General features: G+C 41.0%; 1 protein-coding gene across 1 annotated transcript in view; it reads left to right on the top strand.

Moving 5' to 3' along the window:
* The window catches only part of LOC101881190 (acrosin-like), a 162398-nt gene extending 160594 nt beyond the window's left edge, over window positions 1-1804 (top strand). Inside the window, exons 4-6 of the mRNA XM_034060426.1 lie at window positions 79-344; window positions 760-905; window positions 1445-1804. Coding sequence (XP_033916317.1) covers window positions 79-344; window positions 760-905; window positions 1445-1804 — 772 coding nt within the window. The remainder of the gene's footprint in view (window positions 1-78; window positions 345-759; window positions 906-1444) is intronic.
* The last annotated feature ends 10334 nt before the right edge of the window (window positions 1805-12138 follow it).

Below are 12138 nucleotides of genomic sequence, written 5' to 3'. Positions count from 1 at the left end.
TCCAACCTGCAATTCCCAGTCTGAACCCATCACCCCTTGTCCTACGGCTTCAATCCCTGCTCTTCCATTCCCTCCCAGCTTCACCACGGATTGGTACGTGGTGGTCGGAATCACTGACCTCGTTCAGGCCACTTCCGAGACCCAGAAGCGTTGGATCCAGAAGGTCATCGTCCACGAGCATTACACCAACATCTCTGGCGGTTTTGACATCGCCCTGGTGGAGCTGGACCAGCCGGTGCAGTGCGGGTACCAAGTGCAGCTCGCCTGCGTGCCTGATGCGACGCTTAGGGTATCCCAATTCTCCGAGTGCTTCATCAGCGGATGGGGCGCGAGGGAGGCCAGAAGTGAGTGCCTGACGGCCCTGTTGGCCTTGGAATGCCGGGTCATGGATTCATGGAATGGGATGGAAGGGAGGGTAAAGCTCATCCAGGTCTATTGGAGGTTGCTCCAACTGGGGATGGAGCATCCCAACCTTCTCCATCCAACCCATCCCAGTGTCCCGCCACTTCCTTCTCTCCAACCTCAGCATCCCTGGTTCAGTTGGAACCCATCACCCCTTGTCCCTTTGCTGAAGGTCCCTCCATGTCCTCCTTATGTTGAGGATGCAGAGCAAAGGGGATGCAGCCCAGGGCTTGGGGGGGGGGGGGGGGGGGGGGCGTGGGTGGGTTGTTGATGGCTCCCATTGAGGTTCTCAGCCCCCAGAACCCCCAAATCCATCCCTTCTCCCCCGTCCTGACCCCCTTTGTGTCCCCACAGCAGGGGCATCATCCCGATCAGCCCTGCAGGAGGCCAAGGTCCGCCTCATCAGTGTCAGCCTCTGCAACAGCAGCCTATGGTACCGAGGGGCTATCAAGAGACACAATCTCTGTGCTGGGTACCCGCAGGGTGGCATCGACAGCTGCCAGGTAGGGATGTGCCACTGAGGCTCCCTTCTCCCATCTGCAGGGCCTTGCTCTGCGTCCCCCTTTATCCCAGCTTCGGAAGTGCATCCAGCTCCTGGTCCGTCATCCCTGCACAGGGACCATAGAGGTTGGAGCTTTAAGAGCATTGAGATTCCAGCACTAAACCATGTCATGAGCATGGATTCATGGAATGGGTTAGATTGGGAAGGAGCTTAAAGCATCCAGTTCAAAGCAAGGTGCAGGGACGGCTTCAATTAGAGCAGGTTGCTCCAAGCAACATCCATCCTTCTCTGTCCAACCCATCCCAGGCTCCCACCACCCTACTAGGAAACAGCTTCTCCTTATCTCCAACCCAAACTCCCCTGTTCCACTTGGAAGCCATCACCCCTCGTCCTATGGCTTGAATCCATGCAGAAGGTCCCTCTCCACACCCAAAGGATGAAGAAGAACCCTTCCATCCCCCAGGGTGACAGCTGCCATCCCCTCCGGCATTGCCATGGCGACCCATCCCCATCCTCACCCTCTCTCCTTCTCCTCCATAGGGTGACAGTGGCGGTCCCCTCATGTGCCGGGACAACCACGCCAACTTCTTCTGGGTTGTGGGGCTGACGAGCTGGGGCCACGGCTGCGCCAGGGCCAAGCAACCAGGGGTCTACACCTCCACGCAGCACTTCCATGACTGGATCCTCTACCAGCTGAGGGTGTTCCATTCCGCACGAGCCTCTGTGACACCCGCAACATGGAGCCACCAGCACATCTCCCATACTCCCATCCAGGAGACGATGCCGGCGCCCACGGCCTCAAGCATCAGTGGCTTCTGCACCTTTCCGGTTCAGGTGCTGGTGGAATTCACCAGTCGGGTGCAGGAGCTGCTGCAGGCTCTAGTGGGCAAGAAGACTTGAGGAGTCTGAAGTTGCCTTGAGCTTCAATAAAGTTGCCCTATTTTCCATAGAGAGGATGCTTTGCATGCCCACCTCTTCTTCTGGTCCATGGGGAGGGATGGGGATGAGGGATGGAGGGCAGGGAGCAGTGGGAAGCGGGAGCTGGGAGTCATGGAATCAAGCAGGTTGCAAAAGACCTTCAGGAGCATCAAGTCCAGTCATTGCCCCACCATTAAACCATGGCATGATGAGGGAAGGGGGACAGCTTCCATTAGACCAGGCTTCTCCAAGCCCCATCCATCCTTCTCTATCCAACCCATCGCAGTGTCCCAACACTAACTCTTCCTGATATTCAACCTGAACTTCCCTGTTCCTGTTTGAACCCATCACCCCTTGTCATACGGCTCCAATCCATGCTGACGGCTCCTGTCCACACCCAAATGATGAAGGAGAACCCAGCCTTCAATGGTTCTGCTTCATCCCTGCATCCTGCTGGAGCATCCCGCTTCCAGGCTTGGGATCTTCCCTTAGGACCTCACAAGCTTCAAGGCTGTATCCATCCCAGCACCAAGCACACATCCCAGCTCCCAACACCCATCCCAGCATCCTTTGGGCTTCTCCCAAATCCCAGCACTGGTGTCCCCAGTGCCAGGAGCAGGGACTGGGGCCAGGGCTCACCCTTGTCCATGTCACTGGGTCCCCATTCACCCCAGTAACTGGCACTGGGACCCCATTCACCCCTCATCCCGTTAAGATCCCATGAAGATCCTATTAAGATCCCATTAAGATCCCATTAGGAATCCATTAAGATACCATGAGGATCCCATCAGGACCCCATTAAGACCCCACTGATATCCCATTAGGATCCCTTTAGGACACCATTAAGATCCCACTAAGACCCCATTAGGATCCCATTAAAATCCCTTTAGGACCCCATTAAGATCCCATTAGAACCACATTAATATCCCATGAGGATGACATGAAGACCCCCTTACAACCCCATTAAAATCCCATTAATATCCATGAAGACCCTATTAAGATCCCATTAGGATTGGTTTAGGACCGCATTAATATGATTTGGACCCCTTTAGGATCCCATTAAGATCTCATTAGGATCCATTAAGCCGGTCCCACTACTCGGGGGGTGGTATCCCATGGGGTCTCTTCCATTGGGTGTTGGGTGCGCCCCCCCCCCCCCCCCCCCCCCCATAGTCAGCGTGCAATGGGGGGGAGTGTGAGTGCATAATGTGGGTGCAAACCCACCCCCCCCCCCCATCCGTGCCCCTCCCCCCCCCCAAATTCTCCTCTTTATGGTAAAATCACCTTTAGTGGCAGGTACAAAAATAAACCCTGGGGGAGTGGCAAAAAGAAACAGCTCCCCCCCCTCCAAAATAGCCCCCCCAACAGAGACACAGTGACCGGGGAGGGGTTGTGCTGTGCCCCCCCCCGAGGTAGTCTGTGCGATGAGGGGGAAGGGGCCGTGCCAGTGAGAGGCTCAGGTTGGCACCGGGGGACTGGGGAGGGGCCTCTCTCATTGGAGCACCACAGGGCACCTGCAGGTCTCCTCCCCCCCACCACAATAAAGCTTAATGGGGGGGGGACAACCCTCATCCATTACGCCGGTGGGGGGGCATTAATATCATGGGGGCGTCGAAGCTTCAAACCTCCAACCTCCACTCTCCGATCCGGCCCCCGCTCCGGATTCAAACGGATGCTCAAGACCTCCTGATTGGTCGCCTTGCCACGCCTCCCCTCCCCATTGGCTCCCAGTGCCACGGAAAGCTTAATACAGTTAATACAATCAGTCCCAGGAATAGAAAATTTAGTGTCATTCTGTGTTTATGCCTGCTTAGACATGGCACAGAGAGAAAATTCTGATTTTTGCCACATGCTGTGTGGCTCCTGAAGATGAAGCAGTGCACAGAGCTTGCTGTAGGCAGTGTTTAACAGCAGTAACAAAGCTATAATTTCAAGTTTTATTGAGCTAGGCTATTCTGCTTTACAGAACAGCCTTGCCTTTGCCTCAAGCAAAGATCAACTCTGTATAAATGACTCTCTATTGTTACTGGCTAAGACAACATATACAATCAAATTATTCCAGATCTTCACTATCCTCACTTCCAGAATTATGCGTACATCAGGGTTCATCTTGAGTTTCAGATGTACATTTAGGTACATAAAAAGGAGACATCTGCATGTGAGCTGAGCATCTGAACTGCTCTTAGTGAAAATCTTGAATCAGTAAAGTCCAGGGACTTATGCAGCTGATGCAGTGTGTCAAATTTTAGCAAAAATGAACAGTTATCTAAGCTTTCCTGAACTTGATGGTAGCCTAGCTACCTAGATTTGTGTGTGGATGCCTGTGTTTTCACCATTTAAAGGTAAGTGTATGAAGCTGAAGCTGATGCGTATTCCTTTACAGCTCACCAAAGTCCTGAATGTTTCTGAACCACATATTCTATTCTAAGTAACCATATGGAATAATTTACTTTTGATACTTCTCACATATTTGAAGAAGAGTTTTACCTTTAATGCACTTTTTTCCTGACCTAAATAACTTCAATTTGTTTAGCATCTCCCCATAGGCCATATTTTCTAAATTTCTGATTGTTCTCACTGTTTTCTGGAGTCTCTCGATATCTTCATGCTTTTCTTGAAGTGCATTGACTAAACCAGATGAGTTACTTCAGCTGAAACTTGACTATAGAAAGAGTCTTAAGTGGACGTCAGTCCCCTTTATTCAACCTAATATGGCAAATTAAAAGCTTTGAAATTATTTCCGTTAATGCTTAATTATTCTTCATGAAGTAAAATGACTTCAGCAAAGTATCTCACTTGCTGATGCACATTTCAATATAAATTATAATTTCATAACTTTCTTTCAAGATTGGTGATTTGAGTTTTAAGTCCTTGAGTATGACCAGAAATATGAGATAGATCTCTAAAGGTATTGAGTTATCAGACAGGGAAAGAGCAAACTTATTTCCTGGCCATGTTGAGAAAGAAAGGCTAGGCCCTTACTCCAGTTGTTTGAGCTGAATATCTAAATTCTGTGTCTAGTATTGTTTCCCTTTCTGAGTCAGATTTTCCCCTTTAATATTTTACTTTTTAAATATTTTGGTAGACAAGGGAAAAATCAGCTGAGATAGAGTTGACCTGCTGGCATGCTGGCAAAGTCTTCTGTCTGAGACTTAAGACTGCTTCAAAATCTGATTTCAGCAGCTGTTACTGCATGCCTTGGATAGGTTGACCATGCTGTTTTGAGTGTAGCTCTAGCTAAATATATATGGCTGTAGCACAGACATCTGTCTAACCAGAAAATACCCATTTGGTGTCCCAACTTGGTTCTACTTGGTGCATCATGATACCTTTGCAAGAACTGAAAAAGTCATGAAAAGGCAAACAGAAGCTATATTTAAAGTTAACATTAAAATCAGAAACACATGGTAGACAAAATTCAGGCTGACAGCAGAATGCTATACAACACCCTTACTGTATCATATGTAGTAAGAGGTTTTCTGTCAGCTATCATTGTATGTCCCATGAAATACACAGACATAAGATTTACTTTGAATACCTTTATCTCAGAGAAAGTTTCATAATACCTTTGAAAGTCTTTCATGCTTATAATGGAATTGACAATGTATTTAGAGTAACCAATGACAAGCAATTTAGCAATTAAAATGCAACTTCAACAAATGGAATGATACAATGCTAACAAGATTAGAAAGCTTGAGCCATTTTTCATATGCAGAAACATGTGGAAAATAATTTCTAAACTACAAAATGCTTGAAGGCTGTATTTATAGAAAAATGAGGAATGATGTGTGTCTATTTGCAAAAATATATCTAATCTCTTACAGCCCAGATTCTGCAGTCTCGCTAGCACCCTTTTGATCCTGAATATGAAGAGATTTTCTTCATATTTGTTATTGGAAAGATATGTGCATACATATAAATGTCTATATATAGCAGATATAAAGCAACTCATCTGCATCCCATTTTCAATACTGTGGCCAACATTAATTTGATTTCTATGTTTTGCGTTTTTACTCTTTGTGGTTTAAATGCCATATTCATTAACATGTAAATAATCAGCACAGAACTTCTGTTTTTCTCTAGAGTTGCCTGAAGGGCAGAAACTTTAAGTGTGAAAAGGGGTTTTACTGAATTTTTCTGAGAAAATGATGGCAGAAAAGGTGGATCTTGAAAGGCTGCATTTATAAAGTGGGTACTGTTGACCCACTGTGCAAATGTCAGGGTCAGTAGAGCTCACAATGGGCAAAGATGTTCATGTTGTTTCTGTGAGAACTGCAATAGGAAGAAAGAAAATGAGTGGTAGCTAAAAGGAAGAAAATAAGGAGGAGTGGATGGAATTTTTAAAGGTCCATCTGGTACTATTGTTTGTGATATTTAAGCTATTGAACAGCCACCATCTTATTATACTCATGTTGGGCCATGCCTACAGGGCTTCCCCAGTAACGAAAGCACAGTAAGAAAAAATAATAACATGTGTTGACAATGGCTTGTTGACATAAAAAATAGATTCCTGTTGAATATTTCTGCTGCATGTACATTAGCATTAAGCTTCTCTTAAACAGAAAATGAAAAACATTCTCTTCTTTTTTAAGAGGTTAGACTACTGATGTTTGCTTATGCTTAGAATATATTTCTTGTCTGTGGACTCCTGTGAATAGTCCTTTCCTGGGGTCTACTTTAATTATTTCAAAATATTAAAGGCTGTGCTTGCTGATTCCAAGTTTCCCATGGGAAAAAAAAAGTCCTGCCTTGAAATGCATTTAAATTTAGTATTTTCCTGAATTTTGTAATTCAGATATGAGTTCCTGTAGAGGTTCTTAACTTTAAAGGATGATGACTAATCATAGTTGGTGATAGCTCTGTCTTCGCATAATCCTATGCCATTCCCAGTGGAGTGAAAGGTAGACCAGTACAAGTATCTGAAAACAACTGAGTACTAAAGGATACAAGTTTATCATAGAAATAAAAGAGTGGTAAATTACAAAAAGGTTTATGACCTTCCTGGTTTTAAGAACCAGTACAAGAAGTCACAGTTCGCTACCATAAGTTTATAAACACTGCATAGCTGCTTCTGAATCACTCTTCCTTAATTCCATTTTATCCCATCTCAACAATCTCTTACATTTGTAGGTGTCTCTGGATACAGCGAGACTTTATAGCATGTCAGATTCTCACTTGAGTCCTGATACATGGTTGTTCAGATCAGATATGAAATTGGGGTTCACCGCAGCTGCTTCCCAGTGGAAAATCGGTGCACAGGGTAATAAAACCAATATGCACACTGCAATTCAGGAGCAGAGTCTCAGCATTTTATGAGTTTAAAAGTAACTTTTCTCTTTTAGTTTTATAATTAAAACCCACCCTTTTCTCATTAGGATTTGATTAAATTTTAAACTCTCAACCCCGCCGAACCTGGAGATGTTTTATCATTTGTATGAAGCAAAAGTTTCTCAGCCCTTCTGACTTGTGACTGAAGATTAAGCAGCATCTGTTTCAGCAGTATTCCTGTAGTTCCAGCATAATTTTTTTTTTCTTCACTACTGCTGGGTGACATTGTACATAATTACTGAATTATGGGCAAATGAAAATAACATGATTAAAAAAATCATAAAACCAACCAGGAACAAAGATTTTCTTAAAATATTGAAATAGAATACATTCAGTGAATTAGAAAAATAAAAGGAGCTTATCCTCCAAAAACCACCAGAAGCATATTATGGCTCTAATCCAACAAATATTTGTGCACACATGTAACTTTTCTCATGTGAATAAGATTAATAAGATATCTAATTAGGATTTGCAATTCAGGAAACTCTGGGAAAGAACTCTTAAGAGACAAGAAAGACACAGCTGACAGTAATGCTTTCCGGGAGATCATGACCTATTTGTTCCCTGTATTTATGCTCACCTAACTAGATGTGCTTTGGAGATTACATTTTGCTTAAAACTTTACAGGAAGATTGTTTTGGCTCAATAATACATCTTTCTTCTTCCTTATCCATTCAGTTTTTAGATCTGACTTGTCTCTTTTGCCACAGAGAACATTCATTCTAAGATCTGTGCAAAATACTTGGATAGTTTACTTATTTGCATACTTTCCACTATGTTTGATAACCCCAAAAAGTGCAAATGTCTTATTTAAAGTGTTGCAGAAGAAAAAATGTTAGAAATTATAGTGTCACAGTTCAAAGCTTCTATTTGCATTTTGTAATTCTTAATTCAAACCTGAATACCCTACTGGAAGAGATACTGTTGCAAACATGAAGTATTATGTTCAGTACAAGAATTACTGGAAACAATTAGGTCATTATGGTATATAAAAATGACAGACTAGATGACTGAATTGAAGTTTTAATAATATTTATATTTTATCCATCAAATATCTGTATCTTTTTTCAGTTGGTCTAGGCTGATAAACTATCACAGCAACTGCTCTTCTTGATAAGGCATCTCAATACAATGTGAAAGGAATATTTTTGACTGTTTCTGTACAGAATCCCTTGGAGTGAGTAGGATCATCTATTTCCAGTTATCTTTGCACCATCCAATTGGTTGAAAATGCAGTTAGGATGATTTTTTTCCAGCTAATGTTTTTTCAAAAGCATTTCAGCCCAGAGATCACAGGTGAAGCTTTTTCTTACAAGTTCCTACTAATGTATGAAACTTATCCATAATGAATAATGCAGTTATATAAATTAGTAAGAAACTATCTATCTGTCTATCTATCTATCTATCTATCTATCTATCTATCTATCTGACCACTACAGATATGTAGGGATTTCTTCTTGGCAAGGAAATGGATTTTTTTTTTGTCATGTACACATGAAGACTGCTTTCTAGGAACACTTAGGACACTCTGCATTAAATATAAGGCCATAAATAATCGGAGCACTATCTCAGAAAAACTAAAAGAACAAAGTCAAGTTTCTAAAATCAGACAATTAAAACTGCAATTTGATATGCAAAGCAGCTAATAGAAATCACAGACTGTGCCAGCTGCACTTCTGACTGCCACTGTGTGCATGCAACTTTTGCTTGCATTGTATGAATAGCTTCATTATCTTTAGACTTTTCCTAACACGTCAGCTTGCTGAAAAAACAGCCAAAGAGGACTTTCTTCAAGGTATGTATAGTTTAACTGGGTAATGCTAGGAATCAGTTGCCGCCGAAAAGATATGAAACACAAATGGCTGATGCTAATGATTTTACTTTTGCAGAGAAGATAATGCTTGAGAATATAACCTGATATGCTTACTGTGTAACCCTGCCTATAAAGCATTTTTATGATATAGTGGCCTGCAAACTTCTATTTGTGTGGAGAAAACTGTCTGTATTCAGAAAATACAATGGGAGTACACTGAAATGAGGAACGGGGAGAGAATAGAAAAGGCACACCAGTTCTGAAAGATATCCTAGATCCAAACTAAGGGAACTATTAATTTTGTCTTTGCTTAGTAATCCCGTTTTCTGGGTTTGATCTTTAGTTTTTGAGAAGCTATGTAGCCCTATTGACTAGGATGGAGCTATGCCAACCTAGTCTAGAGAGGAACCTTTCTGGCCTATGTGCTTGCCTGTGTAGGTAGGGAAGGTGGTATGACATGTACAGCACCCTTGAGGTTTAAATGTGTAGCTGCAGTTGTTGGTTTACTTGGACAGTTTAGGAGTGCCTCAAAATAACCTCTCTCTCAAATTATTTATGTCGCACTATTGTTTAGGTTTTTTAAGTTTTGGGTTTTTTAATGAAAAAAAATGTACTCAAACCTAATTTTGAAATATAACTTGAAAATCTTGATTTCAAATTCTTGACATTTATTACAATTGTCTGTGTCCATATGTAAGCTCATCTCAATATGAATTAAAAAAAAAATAAAAGCTTCAAAATCTTGAGTTTGTGTACTGTTAATCATTCATCATATGTATTGTCAGGTCAGCTAACAGAAGATTGAAGATGCAGTGTAGCTAATTTAAAGCAATATCTAGTTTGAAATACCTTGCTGTGTTACTGAACATTATATTAATTGACTAGTTAAGGTGCAGCTTGATATTTTTTCAATGACAGTTTAATTTCTCTATCTGTGTTCGAGTGATTTTTAGACAGTATAAATAATTTATACTGTGTTTAGTAGGATCATTAATATTTTTCAGCAGATATAATTTTAAATTATGTACAATCACAGGAAGACTGAATCACAACACATATTGTGTCTTTCTTCATATGTGGGAATTTCAGTAAGAATATTCACTGTGATGGTCAGATTTTTCACCATAACAGTGACAGCACTGGTTACCAGGCATAAAATATCAGTAGGAAATATTTTCAATTATTGTAATTTGCACTTTGTAATGTAAATAATTTGATTTTTGATTTGCATTAAGATGTGACATGATTTAGAGAAGCATACAGAAGTGTCCTAGTATCTCCCTATTATCCATTTATCACTTAAAACCAAGCATATTTTCTTTCTTTTTAATGTGTCCATACTAGCATACATACTTAAAATATCAAACTCATTTTTTTTTTCTCCATCTCATCATGTGTCCTTTTTTCCCCATCACTTCATATTGGGAATCCTTTTTCAAACAGAACTCTGGAACATGTAGGTTTTAATTAATTTTGGAGCAAAGCAATCACTCATAGAATGATACCTCATGATTTGCTTTAAAACAGTGGTGGTGTGTAAATTTAAAATTGTGATGATAATGATTTGAAAATTTACATTGCTAGGTGTTTAAGACCAAATTCATTTTGATTTAATATTGTGAAACCAGAAGTATATCTATGGATTTCAGAGACACTTATTTCTATTTATGAAAATGTAAATGAAAGCATTTTTCCAGACTGCTGGAAAAGTTAGAAAACTGACAAGACATTTTATGATGATAGAATCTGGTGATTCTATGAAAGAACAATTTTGCAATTCTGACACTTGTTATGGAAAAGGAAGGAAGTATAATAGAGGAAAATAAATATAAGGATTTCTGTTGCAGGAGGGGATAGCAAGTAAGAGAGCTGGTGCATTCTGTTGATAAAGAGGAGTGCTGTAGAAATGTTATATTGAGATCAATGTGGCTATTTTAATATTAACATTTTTGCATACTTGTTGTGCTGTAAATAATTGCATATGGTTGCCTTTCTTCTCTTTGTACCTCTGTGCAGTGGTAGTGCCATCTAATGTTCTAATTAATCTGCTGTAGCTTCCAAGTCAGACTTTCAATGGGAACAAAAATGTACTTCCAGGAATGATGAACTTGGCTGTACTCCAACTGACACTGTGGCTGCTGCTCAAATAATCCCTGGGCTTTTATGGCAACATAATCAAGTTAAGAAAATCTGGACAAGATATTTCAAGTCAATCAAGTACTCTATGTTACTTGAAAATGCTGAACAGGTGCAAGTGGGATACATTCAAAATGGTCATTAGCCAAAATTTGCTTTGAGGAAGGTGGAGCTAACATCTGTGCTTATTTTCACAGGTACAAAAGAGCAGGCTCCCAAGGAAATGTGAGTAGGATCTAAGTGGATGAAGCAGCATGACTGAATAAAGCATTCTGATTTAAGACTTTCCCTGCTTATAGTAACCAGCATTTGAAAAAAAAAAAAAACATGATCAACCTATTTTTTTTTTTTTTCTCTTTGGGTAGGAAAGGAGGAGTCTGATTTAATTAAGAAGGACCTTAACTCCAAGCACCTACCTAATCAAATATTAACTGTATTCAGAACAAGCAAGTTATAATTGTTTTATAGTGATTTAAATGTTCCTTCTATATCTGCATGGATTTTTTCACAGTGCTTTTGGTTTTTGCTAAACCCCCTAATCTTAGTTTACCCTTCAGATGTTCTGTGTTTTAATGACTGGCTGATAGGACCCTCCTGTAATAGATCTTTATGACATCATTATATATTTTATATCCTAGAAAATGGAAAAGGATTTTGTGTAAGTGAAGTGGAATCAGGTTCGTAAATCATAATGTGACAGTTTACATAATCAGTGAGATCTGAAGATATCTGAAATTTGGGTTTTTTTTGACTCTCTGGTTAACTCAAGGAAAGAAATTTAATTCTTATGACCTTCCTCATTTTGCAGCTTAAACAAGATACCTGCACTGAGTTTATATGTCAACTTTTCTTCAGATATTTATTTGGTAAGGTGTTGTTTTGGTGAATTACAAACACTCGCCTTTGTATTTCTGTCCTCGGCCCTGGCACTGATGTGAATGCTGTAGCCATGTGTGGTTAGATGAGCTCACAGAGGAGAACCAAGCACAGATGGAATTATATTCATACTGGAAAATCTACTGCAGATTATGTCTGGGCT

This window comes from Melopsittacus undulatus, chromosome 3, assembly GCF_012275295.1.
Source record: "Melopsittacus undulatus isolate bMelUnd1 chromosome 3, bMelUnd1.mat.Z, whole genome shotgun sequence".
NCBI classification, from domain to species: domain Eukaryota; kingdom Metazoa; phylum Chordata; class Aves; order Psittaciformes; family Psittaculidae; genus Melopsittacus; species Melopsittacus undulatus.
The sequence above is the reverse complement of the archived record's forward strand: the minus strand, read 5'-3'. Positions and strand labels throughout refer to the sequence as shown.